Source organism: Sordaria macrospora, chromosome 6 (assembly GCF_033870435.1).
Source record: "Sordaria macrospora chromosome 6, complete sequence".
Taxonomy (NCBI): domain Eukaryota; kingdom Fungi; phylum Ascomycota; class Sordariomycetes; order Sordariales; family Sordariaceae; genus Sordaria; species Sordaria macrospora.
In genome coordinates, this window is record NC_089376.1 from 3,990,530 (window position 1) to 4,015,382 (window position 24,853).

Below are 24,853 nucleotides of genomic sequence, written 5' to 3' on the forward strand. Positions count from 1 at the left end.
CAGCGCCAGTCTTACACCTGAAAACATGAGCCCCGATAGAGCCTCCAGCCTGCCTCCACGACTCTGTTCCGACAGTTTCTGGGCTTTTAGGCTTGACAATGCCCGCGCGCTTACGCCTGGACCCAACGAGTCCGTCATCTTCATTGCGTCAAGTGCGAACTCTACTTCAGACACGGACTTTTGCTCCTCATTGGACACCGATTGCGATGACGAAGAAGATATTGCCGAGAAAGCTGGAAGAACCCGCGATCCAGTGGAAGAGGCCGTCCCTACTTATATGCAGCACATATTTCCCATGGCCGAACGAGACTTGAAGGCCAGAACCGAACGTCGGCAGAAGATCAACCAGGGCATTTGTGCTAGGATGGCGGACATCGAGGAGTGCAAGAAGTATACCGCTACCTTGAAGAAACTGGAGGAGGGGCTCGACGCAGCTAGAGCGGAGGGTCGACGCTTGCAAGATTTGTTTGAGAAGTCTGTGAAATCGGCGTCTCTCGCTCGCCCGGGTTGGTTTCTTTTGGGGAACAAGTAGAGCGATGACGACTCAGTGGCGGGACCTTAGCGATGAGGCAGCGCGGAGGAAGGCGCTGATAGGTACTACCTTCAGTGTGGGACAGAGCCGGACGGCCACGCTTTCAACGGACTCGCCTCCGGATCAATGCTTGATTCACGACAAGATCACTGCAGGTGTTAGGCTGAACAGAAACAGGTTGCTAGATTGCATGGCAAACAAACCCGGATATCCAAACTCATTAGACGAACATAACCGTCAAATATCATAACCAAAACTAGGTATATCAAAGAAAATGGTATCAAACTCTCCATCACCCCTTGTGCCTTCCTTCGTTCATTCCCCCATGCTCCATCATTCGTTCAATGTCTCATCAACTTCTCCCCGAAGCGTACATCTACTCATCCCAAGTAACCTTCATCGTCACAGGGAAGGGCGTCACAGCACCCCAGTCCTCCCTGAGGTAAAAGGTCTGGCTAAGCTTCTCGTTCAATTCCCTCGTGATCTTCTTCAACTGACCCTGAGGACCAGGAGCTCTCCGGACATTGCTGCGCTTGAACAAGCTGCGGAACATTGCCGTCAAAGCGATCTGGCTCACCTCATGGCCAAGGTAGGAGTGCGTGCCGAAGAAGAAGATCTTGTAGGCGTCAAGCGGGCGGGAAGGGTTGACGTCCTCGGGGTTGGGGAAGGTGGCGGGTGATTGAGCGGCGGATTTCTGTTGGTCGGTTAGTACTTCGCGCCTGATGAACGAGAACGGGAAGGGAAGGGATGGAAGGAACGGGAGAAAAACTTACCACGCTAACAAAAACCCTATCACCAGGCTGCACCCTAACCTCGCCACCATCCTCCTCCTTGATGGCATCCACGCTGCTCGCCTGCCTGAACGCTCCCAAGTTATTGCCCGACAACCGAATACCCTCCAACACGTACCCGAGCAACTGCGCATCCGCCGCGCTAGAAGCAGGCTGTCTCGCCAGCTCCTGGATAGCAGCCAAGTGCTCCTTCCCTTGCTCGCCGAGATAAAAGTCCACAGCGCTCGCGAAGCCCTCAGCAATACTCGGCACGCTCGACGCCACGATCGGCAAGACCTGCCCGAAGGCTACGTCTGAGCTGCTTAGTCCAGCCTTGGATAGTCGCTTGACAAGATCGCTGCCGTAGGCAGTAAGCGGGTCATCGTTACCGCCACCGCCGAAGAAAGACCCAAAGAAGGAAGTCTGGCTCTTGACTCCCGCCTCCAAGGCTTCGCCGAGCTGAGTGGCTACCGTCCGAGCGGCGTCGCGCAGCTGGTACGTCTTGACGGGGTCGTGGTCGTAGAAGATGGCCGCGAAGATGACGGCTAGCACGGCGTACAGCTCATGGGGGGTGTAAAGCCCCTTGGCGTTGTCCTTGCCCTGGAGGGAGATATCGAAGACCTTGGCGGCGAACAGCGTGGGGACGATGTTACCTATGTCCCGAACCAGGTCGACGAGAAGGCGGCCGCCTACGTTGTAGCTCTCGCCTGCCAAAAGGGCGTCGGTGGTTTGGGAGAAGAAGGTCTTGACGTGGGTAGCCCATTCGGCGCTGTACAGCTGCTCGTGGATGTCGCGGCGCTGGGAGTCGTGAGCGTCGGGGTTGGTGCTGTTGGAGGTAGAAATGGGACGGTTGAGGATGGACTCCAACCCGGCGTGCCAGGCAGTCTTGTACGCGCCCTCCTTCTCGTTATCAAGCACATGCTTAGCGCCCGCGTAGGTAGTAACCTGGTGCGGCGTCGCCTGTCTACCGGGGCGTGTCCAGTCAAAGAGGTGATCGCGCTTCAAGTCCTTGAGGATCTTGGCGTTCTCGTCCGGCGTAACCATGGGGTAGTGCGCATACACGCTGTTCTCCTTGAAGTGGTTCGGCAGAGCCCGCAAGAAGAGCTTGTAGAAGACGCACCCGTGGTTGACGTTCAGGTCGTACTGCACCTCGTTGTAGCCCCAGTTGGTCAGGTTGCGCGGGTTGTAGTCGATGGTGTAGTGTCTGTCGCCGCGGACGAGGCAGACGGCGTCCGAAAGCACCACGCGCGAGATGGTGTAGGTGGGCGCGATGCCGACGCCGGGGACCATGGGCGATTTGTGCTCTTCGGCGACGATGCCAGGATACAGCTCGACGAAATCGGGGTGGTCGTATAACCTGCGCAAAGCTTCCGAGACGCCAGGGTCGGAGTTGATGTCCTCGAAGGTCTCGTAGGGCTTGAGGCCGAAATGCTTGCGGAACTCGTTCAGACCGGCGAGGTTCCACTTGCGGCCTTGGATGATGCCCAGGATCTCAATGGCGCGCATGGAACCCGGGACGTTCTTGGCGCCGAAGGAACCAGCGGGATCTTCGATGGCCTCGGTGATGCACTCGGCCAGTTCGTCGTCGGAGATCTTGCCTGTGGCCGCGTCGCGCGTGAAGTTGCCGTTGCGCTTGGGAATGGCCCGCTCGACTGGGTCCGCGGGGATGCTGCCCTCGAACTTGGAGAAACCCATGATCAGCTCGTGGAAGTTGACATCGGCGCCGGGCTTGCCGAACAGCTCGTGGTAGAACTCCTCCACCCAGGCCTCGTCCTTGGCGGAGATGCACGAGTGCCAGCGGTAGCAGAGGTTGAACTCGGCTGAGACCACGTTACCGGTGCCGCGCTCGGCGCCCTCCTTGGTTCCGACGTCGATGCCGGTGTCGGCGCGCGGGTCGAGAGTCCAGGTCGTGTCGACGCGGTTGAGGTTGACGATGTTGCGGACGTAGTCGAGCAGGGTGATGTTGATGTACAGACCGGACGTGATCAGCCTGGCGGTCTGGAACAGGTCATTGTCGTACTTCTTCCATGCCGCGGCAGCCTTCTCGCCCTCGAGTTTGGGGGAGGGCTTGTTGAACCGCCCGTCTTCGTTGATGGCGATCAGGTTGTCGCAGGTGTAGTTGTGGAAGCGGTTGAAGAAGATGAGCAGCACGCTGACTCCCGGGGGCATGCCCAGCAGACGCTTGTCGGCATAGCAATCGACCTTGAGCTTACCGTCCTGGAAGGTGCGGATGGTGTCTTGCATCTCCTGGTTGCTGCCATACAGGGGAGAAAGGTCGAGGTAGGACGAGGTTTTGGACTTGCTCATGTCCCGGTAGTCGGTCCAGAACAGGTCGTGGATGATGATGCTGGCCCAGTACCAGAGGATGCTGGAGACGTTGTTGGGGTGCGACTTGTATTCAGTGCGCTTCATGACTGAGTCGAAGATGAGTTCCGGGTCGGGAAGAGCTCCTTGTCTGATGACGTTTGGTCGAACGGACCGCGCGTAGGTGTTGCCGGCAGCACCCAGCTGGGGGAACATGATGTTCTGGAATCCGGTGTCAGCAGTCTGTTAACTTTTTCTCGCAGATCATTGAGAGGACGTACATTGCAAGAGCCATCAGCCTTTCTGTACTGGTACTCCTCGCCAACGTATATCGAAGGAGGATGCTCGAGCGTGTACCACAGCTCACTCAGGAAGCTGTTGGTCAACTCCACTCGTAGCTTGGAGTTGCTGGGGAGGTTAGACACAAGCTGGATGACCTTCTCCATGATCATGGTCTTGTCGTCGGTGATCTTCTCGCCCTTGATCTTGGCCACGGCCATGTGCTTCAGGGTCTTGAAGTCTGCATTTCATCTCGTCAGCATCAGTGCTTCCCAACGGCATATCTTAGCTAAGTTACAACTTACCTGCCCATCGAAGGGTCATCAAGTCACTGCTGAGCTTGCCCCACTTCTTGTTCTCGCTGAAGGTGCCCGCGCCTTGCTGGGTAGGCAGGGGCTGGACAGCGGACTGGATAGTCTGCCTGTGTCTCTCGAACGCATTCTCTACTCCTTGCCTGCTGGCACCGGTGAAAGGAAGGTTCATAGAGATAGGCCTGGGCTTGGCCATGCTAGCTGTCCTCTCGGCATCGGGATCAGGGCCGATGACGGTTGAGCTCTTGGCCTTACCATTGGCGCCATTGCTGGCTGAGTGACCGTTGGTCCCGTTCTGGTAGCTGGACATTGTGGCTGATGGTTGGACTTGGGTATGAGGGGTATGGTTATAATGGAAGGAAACACAAAAAGAAGTATGCACCCGTCTTTCAGAGTGCACTGGAAATAGGAGAGGAAGAGATGGAGGAATGAAGCCGAGAAGAGATTGGGAACGAGGAGGGAAGAGGTTCGGATGATGATAACTGCAATGGAAAGCAGTGCAGTTGCAGTTCGCAGAGAGAAGAATTTGACGAACACCAGCTGCTTTCTGATGTCACACAGAGTTCACGGCATATTCCCTCTTTTGTATCCCGAAGCTTTTCCTGAGCAGTGTGAGCTCCCTCCATGTCCCCCCTGCCTGCTCCAATGATGTCTCGGCCCGATGGTTACTAGACGTCTGGAGATGCTCGACGGAGAATCTCTGAAGGGGGGTTGGCTGCCTGGCTTGTCAACAAGTGCCACTATCTGCACGCGCTGTGGGGGGGTTTGTCTCATTGTCTCATTGCGGACTCGAGATTCGTCCAGCACCGCAGCAGACTGGACCGTCAAGGTCCCTTCATCGGTCGTCCATGACACATGTCCATGTCAATGTTACACTTGTTGGAGTTTGGCGGAAAGAAAGAGGGACAAGAGCTGAACGAAGCCAAAAAGAGGAAAACCCACTTGGGCCGATATGGACTTGCTAACATGAACCCCACTGCGGCTGGAAGTGATCGGTCTGGTGTGCATGAGGGAGGGAACGACTCGCGACAACCCGCCAGAAACCGATTGGCTGAAGATCATTCCAAGGGATTAGCGGAAGAGACCCTTTCCAATTGGTATTCGAGACTCGAGTTGCTCGTGTCTTCGATTCGATTGCCTCTCTTCCATTGGGCTTCTTCTTACTCTTCATCCCACCACCGGCACCATGCGTGTGCACTCTGTCGGATGCCAACATGCGGCTGGTATGTACAGAATAAAAACCCATTGGATTTGATAGGAACACAAAGGAGGTCGTACCAGACAGACGAATGTTTTCATCCCGAGGGGAAAGTCAGCGTAACTTCGGGAGCCAGACAACCCTCTGCACGACGGGATTGAGGTTCAACCAAACGTCACATCTCAGGTCCCTCAAATGCTAGGACCGGGGTAGAACGGTGAGGGGCTCTCAAGCTCGATTGGTCTGCAGTTTTTCACACTTCGAGCACTTCGAGTCGTGATGAAGTCGGTCAGTGTCTCAGAGCAAACGAAAAGGAAGTCTTGGGATTGGGCAGCTCGGGCAATGGTGCATCTTTAGTTTTCAGCTGTGCTACGTCGTACAGCAGATCCATATGATGTCGATCAGTGGGGTTCAGGGTTTCTGGGGCCGAGCTACCGCAGCGAGCATCTGTGAGTGACAGGGGAGAGGAGGAAAGACATTCACGAGGTACGTAAACAAAGAGTCAGGGGGGTTGAATTCGGGGTTTTGTTTGGCGGCTCTGTTAAATCACTTTACAGAAAACTGACAGGAGCCCTTGTCCTGGGCTTTCAGAACCCTTTTCGCCTTTGGACCCTGGGAAATCGCTGGGGATCGCCATTGCAGTCTCTGATCTCGCGGCTACGACCTGACTACCGAGTGGCTACCAACTTAGTGGCAAGATGCTTAACCCCAGTTGGTTAATACCCTCATCCGGGGACTGGAGCACCAAGATTCAGCGCCCCCATAACGCTAACTCACCTGGTGATAGTGTGTGACATAAGGGGCAGCGGGCCGGCGATCTTGTCTTGTTAACCACCAACCCACGGACGGCAAGGACACAGCTTTTTTTCTGATCCAGCCGTCTCTGAAACATGCCCAATCATCAAAACCCCTTATGAAGCCAAGATACCCGCTCCAACCGCCCTTTCTTGAACCTCAATGGCCCTCTGTAGCCGGGCGGTATGCCGGACGGGACTCCGCTGTCCCAATTCGGATCCCTTGCATGTCTGGAACCAGCTGAAGATAGCCACGGCCGACGGGATTGGGGGAATTTTGTCCTGGGCGAGGTCGCCGTGGTGCCCAAAGTTTTCCACACTACCCTCCTTCACCTGCCGGCCTCCAAATCATTTGTCACTGCTCTGCGCGACGAAGTCGTCGTATACACAACAAACCAATCAGGGCCACTTTCCGGGGGGCCGAGAGCCGGAGGGCCCTCGGGGACTATGTTCGTCATTGTGTCTCGGACGATTCGCGGTCGAGCCTATGATTGGGGACAAGCAATGGGGATAGATGCAGTCGGCCTGCGAGAGAGAAATCTAACCCATGCTTCACCATCGACGCCCAATCCAGCCCATTATCTCCATTGCCAATGATCGTCCTCTGGGATGTCGGTCAGGATGTCATCGTGCTCCCACTCCACGAACAATGGCTGGTCCTGGGCAGGCGGGGGAAGATTGGCATTGCAAAGTTGATCCACCTCAAATAGTCCCGGGACATAGCACAAGATTCTCCGACTCTCATGGGTCCCCAGTATTCCCCCAGGAACACCTTCCAACATGAGACAAGATGGCGAAAGAGAAAAGGGTCACATACAATAATGCAATATGAACCGGAACTCACCGTGTTCGACCACCCTCTTCCCTTCCACTTGTAGGACGTACCCCTATACTTCTATTCAAGACAAGACTTGCTCTCAAGTCGGGTTGGATCTGGATTAGGTGGGTGGCTGTTGTGGGATGGTAGTAGACGCCAATAGTGCCCGGGTTCCGCATCGAATAAGGCGGAATTGTTCCCCGTTCCCATCAACGCATACATACACCTCACGCTGTGAAACCTATCCCCCCTCCCCTTCCCCTCTTTCCGAGTCCCGATAGACCTGAACACACTTTGTCGAGTTCGAAGAGACTTCACTTGTGCATGTGTGTGTATGTGCTCAAGCGTGCTCAGGCGTGCTTCTGTCACACAAAGAAGATCCTAGGACTCGGTGTCAGAGGTAGGAAATCACCATGGATAAGTCCCACCTCTTCCCTGGCGAATATGAGCCACATCATCATAATGGTCAAGCTCTTGGCCCCAACACAACAACGGACCGGGCGTCGCCGTTTGACAACCAACATCACGCAGAAGATTACTTTTCGACACATCTACCATCGAGACCTGTGACACCGATAGGAGGCATGGACGGCACCCAAGATCTCAGGACCGGCCGCCATCGCCGGCCGCGCAAGATTGTCTTGTGCTTTGACGGAACTGGCAACAAATTCCAGGGCGATGATTCCGACAGCAACATCCTCAAGATTTACAGGATGCTGGATAGGACGGCCGATGACCAGTGTGAGTTCTGTAACCTGTCGAGACCGAGAAAGGGGAAGTGATGGCTAACACTCACCTCCAGACCACTACTACCAACGTGAGTTTTCGTGATAACAACAACAGCATAGGTAACCACAACTAACACTCCATGTCCCTCAAAGCCGGAATCGGCACCTACGTCGTCTCCACCAGCCTCACCCGCACCAGCACCGTCGCCCGCCTGCGCTCCTGGTACCAAAAATCCAAAGACTCCGCCATCGGCACCTCCTTCGACCAGCACGTCGTAGGCGGCTACCGGTTCCTGATGCGCTTCTATCGCACCAACGACGAGATCTACATCTTCGGCTTTTCCCGTGGTGCCTACGTCGCGCGCTTCCTCGCCGAAATGCTCGACTACATCGGCCTTTTATCTCACGGCAACGAAGAAATGGTTCGGTTCGCATGGAAGGCCTTTTCTAACTGGCAGGCGCGTCGGTCCGATGACTCGCCCGAGGGCGTGGCGAAGAAGAAGAAGATGTACGAGTTTCTGAAGGGCTTCCGCGAGACGTTTTCCAGGCCCGTGCGGAGGATCAGGTTTTTGGGTCTGTTTGATACGGTTAATAGCGTGCCGCAGTTTGAGAGCGCGTGGATGGAGCGGAGCAAGTTTCCGTATACGGCGAGGACGTCGGCCAAGGTGGTGCGGCATGCGGTCAGTATTGATGAGAGGAGAGCAAAGTTTCGGCAGGACTTGATCTACCAGAGCGCCCACAGGAAGTGCAAGGATCGCCATACGGCGAGGGAGAAACTGCATGAGTTCCAGGAGAACCTGAAGTATCGCGGGAGGAGTCATCCACATGCTGGAGCTGGTGCTGCTGAGGGTGGTGGTGCCAGTGGGAAGAAAGACGGCCGTGGCAGGAGACCGACGCTTGTGGTGCCTGAGCAGGAGCCCGCTCCGTATCGGACGCGCTCTCACTCGGTTCGGTCGAGGAGGACAAATCAGTCGGGGGTGTCTGGTAGGGGTGACGGTCCCATTCATGACGGCCACTCCGAGGTTTCTGTGGGGCCTCACCCCGAGACTGACGATGACGGTGAGGACTTTGAAGAATCGGATGATGAGCACGAGCAAGACATCGATGAAGTCTGGTTCGCGGGCGGTCATGCTGACATTGGTGGCGGATGGAGTGTTGAGGAAGGCCAAAAGCCTGCATCGCACATCCCCTTATGCTGGATGGTCCGCGAAGCCATGCGAGCCGGTCTGCATTTCGACCCCGACAAGATCCAAGCCATGGGATGTGTTGATCTGATGGACGAGATGGACATCGACCATGCTCCCGAAGCCAATGCTCAGAACGACAAGATGAAGTCGGAGCACCTGGGAGCATCACCGGCGGCCAACAGCAATAGAGTGGCCAAACAATCAGGAGCAGGTTGCACTTGCTCCCACGGCAACGGCAACGGCAATGCCATCGGCAACAGCAACCAACAAGTCGACCCCAATACAACCATCCCCAACATCACAGTCCGCAGTCCCAGTACTCCCAAAATCTTCCAGCAATCTTCCTGGAAAATCGACTCCTTCTCCTCCAAAGACAAGGACAACAAGTCCAACAAGGCCGACAAGTCATTAACTCCCAAAGACAAAGACAAAGACACCACCGCACAGCAAGAAAGTCCAACCGGCAGCCCCACCATGGACCATCAAGCAATCGAAGACGGCCTCAAGTCCCCCACAACCAGCAACAACACCTCCACCTCCACCTCCACCTCTTCATCAGACTCCTCCGAAGCTTCATGCCCCTTGCACACCCCCTGGTCCTTCCACGCCATGATCACCCACTGCCACACAGCGCGCATCCACGACTCTTTATCCTTCGACTGCGGCCTCGGTTTTGGGTCGGTCCTAGCCTGGAAAATGATGGAATACCTGCCCTTCCGACGTCTCGACCTTTCGGAGGATGGGTCATGGAAACCCATTCGCTGGCCTCTGCCGTGCGGCGAGGTGCGCGATATCCCTGAGAATGCACGCGTGCATGGTAGTGTGATTAAGCGCATGCAGATGGACGAGACGTACAGACCCGGCAATCTGATTATCGGTGGAGGAGGACGCGGGGTGAAGTTTGCGGGGAAGGAACATGGGATTGGGGAGTGGGTTTGTGTCAAGGAGGAGGGGGACCCAATTGGGGAGGTGTGGATGAAGAAGAGGGCGCTGGTGAAGGCGGGGAGGGGGGGTGTTAATGGTAATGGTAATGGGGATGGTGATGAGGAAAAGGGGAAGATGGAAAAGGGGAAGATGGAAAAGGAAAAGAAGGGGAAAAAGTAAGGTAGTCGTGGGTTTGGTAGTACGGCTGTGTTCTATTGTTCTTCGCTGTTCTGTTCGGGATACTAGTCTTTTTTGCTTGGATACCTCTACTCTAATTGATGCCAATTTGGTTTAATTTGGCCGTGTTTGCTGGGCATACCTAAGGTACACACAGATTCTTCATGCTGAGCACCTATATTGGAATTGAGAAGCCCGATATGACAGCACCTTATTCTAGCTCTCTGCTCGAAGTTCAGTCTCCTCGACGCGGCATCCCTCTTGAAAATATAGTATACGGTTGTCCAAACAGGCTGTACTGCAAATATCGGTGCACCGAATGATCTTTTCAACATTTGTCGATTGTAAAAGGAGTTCTGGCTGCCTTCCATCGTGTCTTTTTTTGTTGTTCCGAGTCTGGGGTGAAGGCCAGTTGCGTGTCAGTGCCCAAATAGGAAAGAAGAGGTTATTGCCAAGGGGTACGGTGGCCCCATTGTACCTACTTTTGGTCGGATAAAAAAAATCTCGTTACCGAGCGGTAAACCGCATTGGTATCAAAGGAAGCGAGTTGTGATGTCGCCCCGTGTTTTCATGACTGGATGCCTAACCCTCTTCTGACGCTCATGGCACGAATTCTGAATTTACGCAGCGCCGGGCATGGTAAATTTGAGCATCACATGGAAAAGGCAAGTTGTTAGTGTGTTCTCTTGCAGCATCGCGGGTTCCTGCATTATGAAACTTTCTGGAAAGTTGAGCTGGACAGGGGGCCCGACTAAGTATATTGAGGTCATCGTCGTCCAGACCGAAGCTCGAACTTTTTCCCTCTCGATATCATCCACTGCCACTCTGTCATAGGTTGTGTTTTGTGCCCCTTCCACGTTTCCAGGACGTGGTCGCCTTTTCATCCCTCAATTGCCCATAAAAGCTGGCCAAATGTCTGACTCGGCCGACGTCGAAATGGTTGATGCAGTCACCAGACTAGCCGCGGGAAACATCAGTACGCTAGACTCGGCGGAGCGCCAGTTTATCACTGCTGTACAGCAATTCAACCCCAATATGGGAAGCTCCAGTCCATTTCAGTGTCCTCTTCCATCCAACTTGAACGCTGTCCTGTATAACCAAAATCCGGTGTTCACAGGAAGCCAGCAACTGCAATACCCTAATGGGCCGAATGAAACCATTCCAGTCTTTGGTGGCCCATTCGATGTCATGGATATGGCCCGAGGAGAATATGCGACGGTATCATCTTCATCGCAGTCTTCAATCTCCCAGGGGGATCCATCGGCAACGCCTCGGTCAGTCAGTTTCGGCAGCATGGCACCTCCCCAACCTGAGCGCGACGATCATCAACCCAGCGCACCATTTCCAAAAACACATCACCAGCCCGGGGAAAGGCACGCCACTGGTGAAGGAGCCAACGCTGAATGGCCGCAGAAGGAGGAGTTCGTCTTCAAGAAAATGCATTTTGGCAGGCATGCGAGAAAAGGATTGAAGAAAATTCGAACAGAGCTTTCGGCCCTGCTTGGAATCGCTGTGATGAGCGCAAGCAGATTCTCCAAGTTGCAGAAAGAGATAAAGGGGCGCCTATTTCAGAAACATGTGAGTTGGATCCCAGCCCTGGCCTTTGAAGATGAGATCCGAATGATCTGACACGCCCACGACACCACAGAGACAGGATGAAGCCGTCAACACCTTGGAGCCCAAATTCAACGAGGTACTTGAGGAACTCGGTTTTGGGACTGCGCAAATTCAAAACGAGCAACAGACCGAGATTACGATGCTCGTCCAACAACATGTGAGAGAAGGGATCGCCGGCGTACTCCAGGATGCCGCTTTTATTGTTGAAGCCGCTAGAGTGTCTCAACCACGCAGCTGAGCATGATGTTCTGGACGGCCGTGGCTCTCTTCTTCATCATGCTTGTGTCCCAGGCTTAACGCGTTTTCGTCCCTGCGTCAGGTTCACGTCGCTGTCTTTGCTTTTATTTTTGTTGTTGTGGCGTCCTATCCCGGTCCTTCTTGTGGCTGTTCTTTGGTTCGTTGTATCGTCTGTCGGTATTATCGTGTTCCTTGTCGTTGTGCAGGTAGGCTTGGGATGAGTGCATGGAGAGAAGCCAGGCAAGGCTATGAGTCGGTACAATTGGATCGTGAGAGTGTGCTTTCGTTGTACATGGGGCTACTATAGATTAATTGTCTCGTATCAGTTAGTTCCCGCCGTGCAGTGATTGTGGGATAGATAAGAGTGGACGTTACACACGTAGTAAAATATCGGATGGCGACGCTCACAAAAAGCAGAAGAGGTCTTCGGAGTCGGAGCGGACAGGGGACAACGTGGGTCAACGCATGGCCGCAGTCAGGTCTCCGGATAAGGAACCCCGGAGCGTTCGGTCAACTGCTCAAGAGTAGATATCGGGAGCGAAAGGGCGCTGTTCGAGAAGGTAGGTTTGTGAGTTTTGACTTCAGTTCACGGTAGGGAGGTAAGGTAGGTAAGTAGGTAAAGTTTGGATGACGTTTGGGAGGAAAGAGGAGAAGCAGGTTAGAAATTACGGGCTCAGCCATGGGGATCTGCGGAGGGGAAGAAGCCATCTTTATCACACTGAGATGCGCAGCGCCCCTGCCAAAACAGACAGCATCCGTCCCCTGCATACGATTGATGTTGCACAGCTGAAATTTCCGCTCCCTGATTGGAGAATGAGCGGGAATGAGCAGATCGGGCCGGATCACCAAATCCACGTTCCATTCCGGTTGTTTGGACTCGTTCAGAGTCATCAATTCAGTCGACTGACCGCCTGCTGTTCTCCACAGGCCACGTCCCCCTTCTCATCTTGCGGATAGTCTATGGTACTACAAATAAAATAAACATTGTGATCTAGGAAAAGGCAATGACAGCGGTAACGACGAGGATGACGATAGCTTCATACGCATTACAGCATGAAAGCGCTGGAACGCTGGAGTACTGGATGGCCTGTGCCATAAGGGGGTTGGCGGACTTGATTGCGCCCTGGCCCCAGACGGGCATTGCTGCCGTGTGCATGCACAGTCCCGTCCCGCCACGACCTGGAAATAAATGGCCCGCGGATTTTCTCGCCGCAGAAAAGGCCAAAACTCGACATGGCCACTCCAAGAACTCAACCTCCTCACAAAAAAGAATCGCTGATGCTCTTTGAGTGTGGATAGATAAATGGAGATGCTGTTGAGGAAAAGATATTTCGTCTTCTTGCTTTTTGTTCGTGGTTGAGAAATCGAGATGCAATGTGTAGGTTGTATCGATGAAAAAGTTATGGTGGACTTGTAGCACACTTTGGTGGATTGAAATCCGAGTTGCCCTGGCATCGAGGTTGGAGTTTGTGGCACAATTTCTTGATCCCTTGATAAGGTACCTTAATAAAACGTAGCCCCCTTTAAGAGTAATACCCGGTAAATAACTAGTTGAAGCGTTTCAGCAATGGCCGTATCATCATAAAAAGAGTGATTTATCCGCATATGAAACTGTTGAGTTTAGGCCTTTTAAAGCGTAAAAAAGGAACAGAGTGTTTTTTTGTAACACCCACTGTACAGCCATGTGACAAAAGTCTGTGTGCACACCCCACTTCACCAGTCAGCAAAACAGCACCACAAGGCAGTAGAGGAATATACTTGGACTCCCCATGGGAATTAAAGGGTTTGGCTTTCTTTCAATTCTCGTTGCATTTTATACACTTCGATATTGAGTCTTTCGGAGCGGTCCGAACTAGGGAGGAACCAAGCTAGTTGGATGTTCTAAGCCAATTACCCCGCAAAGGGGATGGTGTATTGCATAGTAGGGTAAAGTATTAGTCAAAGCAGCTGGTTATGCCCTTAAAAGAAGGTGGTTCATTTAATAAAGTCCTTCCAGTTCTGTTGCTGTTTGTCGTTAGAGGGCCCTTTTTTCGTCAGCGCATACGGACTCTTGTACAGTAGAATGACAGGAGTCTGGCTCAAAATGGATCTTGGACATGAAAAATCCATGATCTGGTTGATACGGGGGGTGTCTCCACGATGCAATGGCATGGTTGTTAGAAAAGAAAGAGAGATGTTGTAAGAGCAAGGGTCTGGCTTCCAGCCAGCCGTTCGGACGCAATAGATATGCTATGCAGCGAGCCAGAGCACGGGTATGGTAGGGATTATTCCCTATCACTGGTTCATTTAGACTGTGCTTCAGCGACTCAGAGACATTCACTGTCTGGCAGGGGCAGGTGAAACCTGGGTGAGGTCCGAAATTTCAACCTCACTATATCCACTAGAATGGCAATCCCAACAAGGAGACTAGTACCATTAGATGGGCCGGCCCATCATAGACCAAAATCAATAGTTCACACGAGTGTTTGGTGATGGAAAAGCTGCTTTTTCTCCGAGTGTGTTGATGGTGTTTTGGTGTCAAAATGGGTACAGATGGTTGCGGGCCTGGGTACGGTAGCCACAGACTGCCAGCGCAGTCCAACGACACAAAAGGCATCAAAAAACCTCTAGACATAGACCAGGATCTTCCTTCACCGATGTTGACTCATGAAACAAACTAAATTCCGGGAGCGTTTCGACTGAGCCAAGTGAGGGTAGGATGCTTTTTGGGTAAATTCATGATTGGTTCCCAAGACTGACAGCCTGGAATAGTGATTTTGGAAATTTATCCAAGAGTCTCTGGGTTGGGGGTGGGTGCGGGTAGGATTACTCTCGAACCACTTCGTCTCCTAGGTAGGTACCAAATTGCCAAAAATACCGGCCAGATAAGCCTAAATACTGCGCAACCTCTGCTTCGTCTGACCTAGCGTGGTTTGGCCAGTATATTGCGTTGCTCTCTTTCCCAGCCCGAATGATCCCAGTCCTTCCCATTCACCTCCTGGATAGCCTCAATCTCCTGCCAGTTTCCGTGCTAATCCACGTTTGAATCTGCACATTCAGGGACTCTCATCCCTGGTGCTTCTGTGTTCCGTCTGCTGATCGCTGGACAAATTTTGGGTGAGATTCAGCCCTTAAGACGCCATCAAAGCCGGCCGGACGGATCTCCAAACGGGTCAATGTAAACAGATACCTATCTAGCCACGTAGTGTGGACGGACTACTACAGCCCTACTCCTTGCCTGCCTGCCTGCCACTCGCCTGGCATACCGTAATAAAAGTAAGCAATGGATGGTTCTTAGTCATTTCTTCCCCTATCGTCGTCTTCATGTTACCCGCCCGACCGATCACGGAAAAATGAGTTTAAACCTAGGGATCCCCTTCCTCTGGGCAACGGGGTGGGGATTGTCTTCTTGCCAGTCAATCTCCCCGCCTTACCGCATCTTGGGATCCCAGACATGTAGGTAGGTACACACGCGACGGAACCTAAAGCCTAACTTCCTTTCAATTTGGGTGCGTCTCTTTAAGGGTCTGATTCAGGTCCTACCTGAGATTACGTACCTCTACACTAGGTACCTAGTCTAGCTAAAGATTCTTGCCACCGAGTATCGGTAACTGCAGTGTTGGGCTGTACTTCCACCTTTCTTGCGGGCGAGACAGCAGAGACGGGGAGGTCTCAAAATGATATGGCCGTATGTAGCAGTGGTGGAAGGTTACATATAGCAGCGGCCATATAGCAAGTTCTTGAGCAACACATTTAAAAACCTTGTGCGTCTTAAAAGCATGTACACCAGACACCAATCTGCTGTCCCCCTGGTGCTGGGGTTGAAGAAGTTGTAGGTGAAGTAACAGGTATTATTCCAGTGATGCTCGCCGGTGTTCTTTTCCCTTCTGTCTCGGATCACTGTTTGTTTTCCACTTTTCTTCTTCTTCCACGCAATTCGATTTCGGGGCAACAGCGTTGGGGCCAATAGCGTACCTATCCAGAAAATTCCTTGCCTGTCTCAACATCCAGCGGGTACCAATCGTACTTGAGGCTTGGGTGCTTTTGTTTGAACTCCAAATCAACATTTACAAGCTATTCGTCAACCTCACGCTGGTAAGGAGCATCCTGCCGACAGGAAACGCTGCTTCGGAACAGAGACCAGACGACGATGGAGACATCCGAATTGATACTCAATTAACCGTGCCGCTTACGACCATTCCTGAATAAAAGAAGCTCGAAGTCCGTCCGTCCGTTCTGCGCCTCAGTGATCAAGACTCACACAGAACGTTGGGGTCTTATTCATTCGGCAACGATCCTCCTAACGGCCATCTCCCGCTCCTCGAAGCCTTCGTTTCATTGCTGCTGCTGGTACAAGCATACTTCTTACCACCGAGGGCCCGAAATGTTCGAGTGACTGACAGCATCAGCTCCCAGTAACAGAACTCCTAAGACCACCTCCCCACAATGCCGCCCTCGACGGGAAAATGCAACGACCCAGCGAGATGTGAACTCTCCCCAGAAATCTCTAGCGCATTGGAGCGCATGTCCCTTCCTCATATGTGCCGATTCGCTGACGCCAAGTCTCTTCTTGTCGACAAGGTACGTCCCGTATTTGCATCTTGTTTCCTTAGATATAACTCCCCCGGAGCTATCTTACCGTAGCTAAAACTTGTCCTTTCTCGATATCAGATCGCTGGCACTATTCTAGAAAGAACCTCTTCCGACATTGCGGCGCTCCTCCACGAGGAACTAAAAGGAAAGCGCTCTGGAAAATAAGGGAACGTGGTTGTCAGCTCATGGGCGTGATCGAATACCGTGGCAACAGCTCCGGAAATGCTTGAGGTCCATATCCTGCTTCGGCGTTTGGTGCAGGTGGCGCCAACTTGACCGGTCAGAAGCGCCACAACGGAAGGCATGATGGATAAGGCATAGTCCCAAATACCTTAATTAGCATGTACATAGCATGTCAAGGACTGGTCCCTCAAGCCTTCAGGACACTCACTGTAAGATATCTCGGCTGAACACATGACTTTTGCTCTTGGAATCGTTCGATATCGTCTAGCTTGCTCACCATCCCCTGAAAGAGAGATGACAGACATGGATGCCAAATATACCTAGAAGTGCAATATATTGCCACGTTGCCAACGCGCGTGGACTCACCTTTTGCCTCCAGCGATCGTTGGTCCTGCTTCTCTTTCACCGACTTCAAGATGCGATCGGCCGTGTGGGTTGGACCGGGTTCCTAGGGGACTAAATGTCAAGGTCCACTCTTGCCCGGTCAATGTCGTCGTGGCAGTGCTACGATGGGCGTATGTAGTCTTTCCCGAATTGGGTCCTGAACTCGTTTGAGCTGTTGGGCGCCCATGAGATAACAATCTTCCAAGTCTCCAATGTCGATCTCAATGACCACAGATCACTGTCTACAGGCACCGAGGGTGGAGACCGCCATAACGCCGCTGTTCGTTCAAACGACTCCAGTTCCTGCTACTGGAGAATCAACGTGGGATTGTGGATATGAATCGCGCCAGACTAAAGATAAGTCGTTTTGCGGGACCACTGTGGCCGGTTGACGGGACGCGGCAGTTCCAGACGGGAAGTGAAATGGATATGACCAGCCGAAGAGTGCCATCGTCGTGACTTAGTGGAAGGTTGCACAAACGGTTTTGTCGCATCTCCTCTCTTTTTTCTCTTCTTTTTTTTGGGTTTTTTTTTTTGCTTCAAACGACTTCTTCTTTCGTTCTCCTCTGACAGCTACTCCTTTCTTTTTCCCTGTCGTACCTTTGCCTTGGCAACTGTTCTTGATAGCGGTCGGGCATCCTCCAACATCTCCTTTCTGGAGCCATTCAAACCTGCGTTCTTGATCACCGCCACCATCGGCACTCTTCGCTGGACTCAATACTCATCACCATCCCATCTTTCGTAATCCATATCATAGCCTCGAATGATTTGCTACGCATAAACCTCACCGATCACGGGCTTCTCCGCCTCCCCCCTTGTAAATCCAAGCCATCTTTTCCTCAACATCCACTCCATGTCTCTCAACAACCTGCTTGATCACCCCCACGACAAAGGGCCAGCCGCAATATCCGTGTTTCCCTCCTCTTCAACTTCATCGGCATTCCCTTCCCCATCCTCCCCTCTGTCCGATCTCACCCTCCGCCGCCCCAACGGAGCAAAACAAGCAGCAGCCACAACAGCCGAGCAACACCCCATCATGGGCATACCAGCGGGATACCTTCTAAACAGCGCCAACCCTAAGATCGCCCCGAACGACAGGGACCCCAAGATCTACACCTGTCACACGGACATCTGCCTACACTCCTGGGTTTGAAGTTCAATAGAGCCTCAATGCTTGACATCAACCCAACCTCGCCATACAATGCCAGCCTTGCCTCGGCCAGACTATTCGGCCAACAGGTACGGCTGTCACACGGACATTTGCCGGTGACATTCATCAGTCAAACTGCCGACCGGAATTACCGACAGAATGCCACACAGAGATCCGCCGGCGACTTTCATCAATTAAACCACCGACCGGAATTACCGACGGGCAACTGGACGAAGGCTGGCATTCAGAAGATCTACTTGTAGGCAGATGAACTAGATAGACTCGCGCCGATGCCTGGCACACTGGGCTCGGTACGTACCAACCTTCTTTGGTATAAGAAGGCCTTTAGGCCCAACCTTCTCATGAAGGTTGAAAGGATCAACAAGGCCTTCGAGACCAAAGTAGTTTATCAGCTGAATTGAACTACTGTTCCAAGCCCAGAATACTGCCCTTGTCACAGATTCTGATAGTCGGCTTGTAGCGGGACCTCAAAGGGCGCTTTAAGCATATCCTCAGAAACTATCAGAGCGTCGCAGTCTAATTTGGAAGTAGTCCGGTAGATGGCTGAGTTGTACACCAAATGGAGAGGTAATACCGCCAATAGGACTACTGACTATATATGGTAATGAACCGTATGGGGCGGATAAAGAAGAGTAAACCTACCCGCACCCCATGAAAACCTAGAAGCACCCCATGAAGCTTAAACACTTCGATTTTTCCCACCCTACTCAACTCAGGACTTTGACCAAAAGGCTTTAAGTAAATAATCCGGCCAATATCTCTTCAATTCCAAGTCTCTATTAGTTCCGGACCTATTCAATAGTGATCTGCGGAGTAAGTTGCAAAAGCCGACGCTGTAAATGCAATTAGCAAGTTCCGGCCTACTATAGTAATATGGGATTGGGATTCAGCGTCTATTAAGTTGGATTTCGATTTAGAAAACACGAATATATGTTTTTTTCTTCGCTTTCGGCTTGTTGCTGTGGTTCAAAATGCACTTCATCTAAAATCCATGGGGTGCCTCTAGGTTTCCATGGGGTGCGGGTAGGTTTACTCATAAAGAATATGTTTCTTATTGAAGGGATGCCAATATCATAGGTCTCGCCAGCTTCGTGAACCCGATCGATGTCGGCGCGAGTTGGGGGGGTCCAGGCTTGCATGGCAAAGTTCTATCCCTAAGCGTCAGTTTGAGGCCAAACACCAAAACATATAAGGCATCTGAGAGGTTTGGGCACCGAGTGGGATACCCAGAGGTCAGGTCACCCGGCGAAGGATACTTACAGTCCCTCCAAGAAGAACGGCTGAACATACGTTCATAGCCAAGTGAATCCACATATCCGTGGACCCAACCTTATCGCAAGTAGAGTCCATCATGACGACAGTCGCAGTGTAGCTTCTGCTCTTGTTTGATGCCTGAACATGACGGTCAACGCAACGCTAACCGAAATGTTCACAAACAGCATGAGCCAAGAAGCAGCACACAGCAGCTTCAAGGAACCTCGCCAGTTGCCAAAGCGACGGGAAATGGAACCCATTGATGATGGACGAGGGTCGGGAACAGAGTCATCACTCTTCTTTTCAGAAGGTTTTCTGTGGATGAGGAATGGCCCGTAAAGAAACCTCATGATAATGACTTGATTGAGCCTGAGCTCATGTGTTCTCTGGAGGCAATCCTCAGGGCACGATGAAAGTTTATCTGAGGGAACCCAGATGTTTAAATTGGCAGGGTTGGAGGCCAACCCAAATGGCAGTGCCTACCCCTCGTCCATGTTGATTGACATGTTGGGCACACGGTCGTTATCTGGGCCTTGCCCAAACCGTTTTGGAAGTCGCCTGCAAATGTGTAAGGATATGGGCGACCTTGAGGATGGAAAGGGAGCCGGCGCTACTCCGTTCGGAGAGCGGGATAGGTTACGGATATTGAGACTGCCTCCCAAATCCCAGTGTTTGGAGAGAGTGTGACACGGCCCCCACAGAGTAACTCGGAATTCGTCCGGTTTCTCCGCCAGGCTCGTCCCGGCCAACGAACCGGACATTCTAAAGCTCTCCAACCAGGCACGGATTATAGTGCTGCATTCATAACGGTCAGTAAGCGTACTTTATATCTGCCAGACTGCCCACTGTAGCGACCAACTTCCGCTTTAGCTGTGCCGCGAGTTGTGGGAATTGAGCCACAGTACAACTTAACCGGCCGGTGACTGCGCCATCCCCGTGTAGTACCGACCCCCGATAACGACGCGGGCGGTCAAGTAACGGAGGGAGGACCTGATTATACAGAGTTAGCTGACAAGGAATATAACGAACGTACCTTTCTCATCGGCGCAACAGAAGAGCCCAATAAATGCATCTTCCCCCCTGGCGAACAGCGTTATTCCTCTCGGCCAGGTCTTTTCGACCGGGCGAACAAAAAGCGATGGCGTCCGCACAACTCTACGCATTGAAATCCCCGGATGAGCCCTGTTCTTGGGTCGCTGTTGCCTCTGACCTTCTCGCGATTTTTTGCATCAGCACTCACCATAACGTACCTCGTATTGGGGCATCGTTGGATATTCAACCAGAAGCTTATCGCGACTCGCGACGACATCACATCATCGGCCGGCGAACGTGCTGGTTTTCTTGGTGTGCGAATACTGGTCCTATTTTCTGCCTGCTTAGCTCTAACCCGGTCGGCACTCCATCTCAATTTGACTTTTCTGGTAACTCAACCTGGGTTTCCAATGGCAAGAATCCGGAGCAGAAGTATACTGGCTTGCCATCCAAGCCTTTACCTGGGCATCGTTACTTTACACCGCGTATACCGTATCATTGACCATTCGCCAATTTTTCCCCGGGGGCTTCTCAAAGAGAGCTCGTCGCTTGACTGCATTGATGGACAATGTGCTTATGTTTGCGACCTTGGGCTTATGGACTCTCATGGTGGCACTATCGTCAAAATCGTTAACCGCATCATTGTGCATGACGTTTGCGCTTTTGGCGTGGACTGACCTGTTGATGGTAACTCTTCTTTCTTCCATGCTGACCATGCTTAAGCATGCGTCACGAACAGGAATTGAGGGTATAAGTTTCGTCTTTTCTTATTAGTCTGTTTTCTTCCCATTTGCACTGTTAAGGAGTTAACCTCCCGAGACGCACCAAAAACTTTAAGGTACGCATCCACCCAATCCAAGTACATTATTATTCGGCCCAACGCTTTATTTTGAAAATGAAAACCATCCCTTCTACTTCTTGGGCCTAAACATTATGGGGACCGTATTTTATTTTATTTCCAAAACTCAAATTTGGAAAGATACAAAAGTTACTAAATTGGCGCTGCCGTGGTTACTTCGTTCGGATTTTTCATCACCAAAAAGTTCATTCCTTCCAAAAGATTAATATAGGGTAACTTCTAAATACCTAGTTTATCAAATAACAGTTTTCTGAATTCAAATATCTAATGTAGCATATTGTAAAGATATTTGGGTAGAAATTTAATGCGTACCTCAAAATATTTGGTGCGTCTCGGGAGGTTTACTCCTGTTAAGACTGGCGCGCATCAATCACACTGGTAAACAGCAGGAATTGAGAATCCTCACCATCTTTACCCGTGAGCTGTCTCCGGTCATAGTGGCAGGAATCATGGTATCCACCGCGCTGCTCGTCTTATCATTGCCGCCCCATTTCGGAGCCGAGTTGCCTTCGGCAGTTCGCAACATCTTCACCACGGGTGACTTTGACCTGACAGCACTGATTTGTGAAGCAGTTGCTGTCCAATGTTGCCATATGTGGACCATTATTGTAGCGAAAAGGTTGGAAGCAGTCCTAATTGACCCAATGACGATGGGGGGAAGCAAAAGGCAGTTACCCACGGTCGCGGTTACAATCGCCATGTTGCCCTAGGCTATGGGATCGGCGTGCATATACGTGATGGCAATACCGTCAAGCACCACATTCATTGCTGCCATCTTCATGAGATGCTTCAGTACTCCGGCCACTGCGGCGCCCGTGGAATTGATCTGGCTTGAGCAGGGTCCTTGTACGTCCTCCGGCCCCGGCACTCCGGAAGAGGTTACACAACCTCCGGGCCGGCCCCACTTGGACGGCCTCAAAGTCTCCACTTCGCCGAGAATCCGGGGACGCTTTGACCGAATAATCGGTCCAACCGTGACAAAGGAGCTCCAAAGCCATCCTGTAGTTTGCCCAAGCCCGAGACTCATGCGCTGAGCCACTCAAAATCACAGCTTTGCTTAAAAAGAAGACGTTCCTCTGCCGTCACCCAAGACTTGATTTCCGGCCTCCGCCGCTGGCACTACTAACGTGAGGCCCACCATCCTGCAAGAGGCCCAAGTCAAGACTGTCCGCACAACATCGTGCTTACTTCGAAACTCTCATGTGTTATTGGTGGAGTGGAGGAGAGAGATCCAAGGACTGGGAAGTGTGGTGTAACGCTGCTGCAAGAGGCCCGTGGATGCTAGTATGTGATGTTGCGCCGGTAGTTTGGGACCGCACCGGCCACATGCTCGTGGTAGCTAGTGGTGAACACAGCAAAGGACACACAACAATGAACATTGTACTCCTTCCGGCTTCAATATCATGTGTGGTTTGTATGGTGTTTTTAACTTTCCAACAAATGGCAATGTACGTACTCAGTGATAGGAAAAGACTGGGGAAAAGCGGTACTCCTCTAACGCAACACCCAAACTGTGCCCCTTTCGGCACACAGTCAACAAAACACAAGCCCTTGAAAACAGAGAAACAATGCAAGATGATGAAATAAATCGAAGGGCAAAATCATGACTCGTAAAAAGGAATTCCCATCACCCGGAACCCAACAGAGGTTCGCAGCGGTCATGTTTTCTCCCGCTTGTGACCGACGGTCTCCTTGTGCCTCCGCACATTGTCCTTTCTCCCTTTGTAGTCGCAACCCGGGTAATCGCACTTCGTTTTCTCCTCTGGGATCTCATTTGCTCTAGCGTACCCCGAGTGATACGACCAGAAATGACGGTGGAGGTCTTTCAGTTCTGCGCCGCCTTTGTAGCCACATTCAGCAACCATGGGACATTGTCGGGGTCGTTTGTGGTTGTTTTGGTGCTTCCTGTAAGGAATTCCATGTCAGCGATTAAGAATAGAGCTAGTGAAGGAGATGGAAAAGAAGGCCAGGCAGATGTATCGGAACAGGAAGAATGACGCACGTTAGATCGCATTTCCGCTTAAAGACAGGCTTAGTCTTGCATTTGGAAGTAGTGCATTGGAACTCGCCAGTGGCGGTAATGGCGAAGGTTAATTCTTCGTGGTCGCTAGGTTGCTGCATACTGTCAAAGTCTTCGAAGTCGACGTCCTGGGAAAGTTGAAGTGGTAGAGAGAGTGGTGGTTGTTGCTGTTGCAAGGCCGAAGAATGGTGTTGAAATGAATGTTGGTAAGAAATGCTGCCTTCTTGGCCGTGTGTGTAGCCATCTTGCCCAGAGGTGACATATGGTGGCTCCGAAGGTAATGAAAACGTTCCGATGCTGTCTGAAAAAAACCTTGAGTCTATTTCTAGACTCGGGTCCAAGTCTCCAACCGCATCCGACTCGGGGTCCATCGTCTATGCTGATGGAGCGTAGCGGGGTGGAGGGTGAGCACCTGCTACTTCTGCCGAACCGTATTGGTGGGAGTCTTGTTCTCTAGCCAAAGGGATATCAGAGGCCTGATAGGCTTGGAAGGGTTGGTCAAATGGGTAAATCGAGTAACTTTGAGGGATCTGAGGGGGGTCCGAAGGCCCGACTTCAGAAAAAAGGGGAAAGGAGCAAGCCTGTGTATTGATATAGGAGTCTGAAGCCCGGACTCCAGTATCGTACGTGGCTTGATACTGGCCCATATCCAAGTGACTTGGGTCTACAGTCGGGCTCTCCTCATCGTGGCGCATGGGAAAGTTGTATTGTGCGTTTTCCCCAGGGTCGTCTCCACTGATTCCAAAGCGAGATCCTTTTGGAGTCAGTGGCATATCTGATGACACAATGCCAACGCCAGGAGGAGTGTCTGGAGCGAAAGATGACCAAGGGCTGTCCGGGTCGGAATAGCTGAAGGCCTCGCCGGTGTTGCCAACAATATCATCCCAGGCATTGAGGTCAAAATGATAACCACACTCAGCAACTGAAGAGTCGTGGTCAGATCTGGTATGGTTGTCGCACATGACAGTAGTGGGTCGTTAACGTCTCTTGGATCTGACACGGACTGAGCGGGTGGTGTACGTGTGTACGAGGGCGGGATCGAAGCGATCGATAGACGAAAATGGGCGCTCCGGTCCCGACAAACAAGAGGTTTCTGATGCTGAATACGGTAAGACGTGTCCCCGGTTGCCGGTGACCTCAACGCAGTTGGAGCCACGCAGAGTTCCGTCGGTGTGAGTTAACAAGGTGATATAAAGAGCCCTGGAAGCCAGGAGGAACAGACCAGACTGTGCTTCGCTGCTTAGCAGCTCTCATGGTTCAAATACTGGGTTCATGATGGCTTCCCAAAGCTGGAAACCTCCAATAGAGACATGATCTCCAAGCCCTGCTGTTAATGCACCGAGGCCCACCGTCAAACGCAGATTCCCAAACAGGAAAAGTGTTTTGCCTACATCGCCAACATGGCCAACAAGGCTAAATCTGCCAGAGGCCTACGAGGCCTACGAGGCCCACGACGGTGATGGGGCTCTTGCTTCCACTGGCGCGGTAGGACTGGTAGAGTGT

The 24,853-nt window shown here is 52.1% G+C and overlaps 4 protein-coding genes across 4 annotated transcripts; 2 read left to right on the forward strand and 2 right to left on the reverse strand.

Moving 5' to 3' along the window:
* Window positions 1-668: 668 nt before the first annotated feature.
* On the reverse strand, window positions 669-4,877 carry SMAC4_09193 (uncharacterized protein). Its single transcript, XM_003344738.2, has 4 exons — window positions 4,191-4,877; window positions 3,888-4,126; window positions 1,306-3,828; window positions 669-1,226 (listed from the first exon to the last, which is right to left on the reverse strand). Exons 1-4 carry the CDS (start codon window positions 4,504-4,506, stop codon window positions 909-911), a joined length of 3,396 nt encoding a protein of 1,131 aa, XP_003344786.1. The 5' UTR covers window positions 4,507-4,877; the 3' UTR covers window positions 669-908.
* Window positions 4,878-6,578: 1,701 nt separating this feature from the next.
* On the forward strand, window positions 6,579-10,584 carry SMAC4_09192 (uncharacterized protein). The gene has a single exon (XM_066090912.1). It carries the CDS (start codon window positions 7,874-7,876, stop codon window positions 10,022-10,024), a length of 2,151 nt encoding a protein of 716 aa, XP_065947605.1. The 5' UTR covers window positions 6,579-7,873; the 3' UTR covers window positions 10,025-10,584.
* Window positions 10,585-16,300: 5,716 nt separating this feature from the next.
* Window positions 16,301-16,498, forward strand: SMAC4_14030 (uncharacterized protein; the record flags this gene model as incomplete). Its single annotated transcript, XM_066091739.1, has 1 exon — window positions 16,301-16,498. The coding sequence occupies one exon, from the start codon at window positions 16,301-16,303 to the stop codon at window positions 16,496-16,498; it is 198 nt and encodes a 65-aa protein (XP_065947606.1).
* A 7,226-nt stretch (window positions 16,499-23,724) lies between these two features.
* On the reverse strand, window positions 23,725-24,492 carry SMAC4_09300 (uncharacterized protein; the record flags this gene model as incomplete). Its single annotated transcript, XM_003347768.2, has 1 exon — window positions 23,725-24,492. The coding sequence occupies exon 1, from the start codon at window positions 24,310-24,312 to the stop codon at window positions 23,725-23,727; it is 588 nt and encodes a 195-aa protein (XP_003347816.1). The 5' UTR covers window positions 24,313-24,492.
* Between the last annotated feature and the right edge of the window lie 361 nt (window positions 24,493-24,853).

Excerpts from the sequence above, each read along its gene's own strand:
- SMAC4_09192 (XM_066090912.1), top strand. The coding sequence starts at position 7,874 with ATGTCCCTCAAAGCCGGAATCGGCACCTACGTCGTCTCCACCAGCCTC.
- SMAC4_09193 (XM_003344738.2), bottom strand. The coding sequence starts at position 4,506 with ATGTCCAGCTACCAGAACGGGACCAACGGTCACTCAGCCAGCAATGGC. Across the intron at positions 4,127-4,190 it reads GATGACCCTTCGATGGGCAG|ACTTCAAGACCCTGAAGCAC; the intron begins GTAAGTTGTAAC and ends GATGAAATGCAG. Across the intron at positions 1,227-1,305 it reads ATAGGGTTTTTGTTAGCGTG|AAATCCGCCGCTCAATCACC; the intron begins GTAAGTTTTTCT and ends ACCGACCAACAG.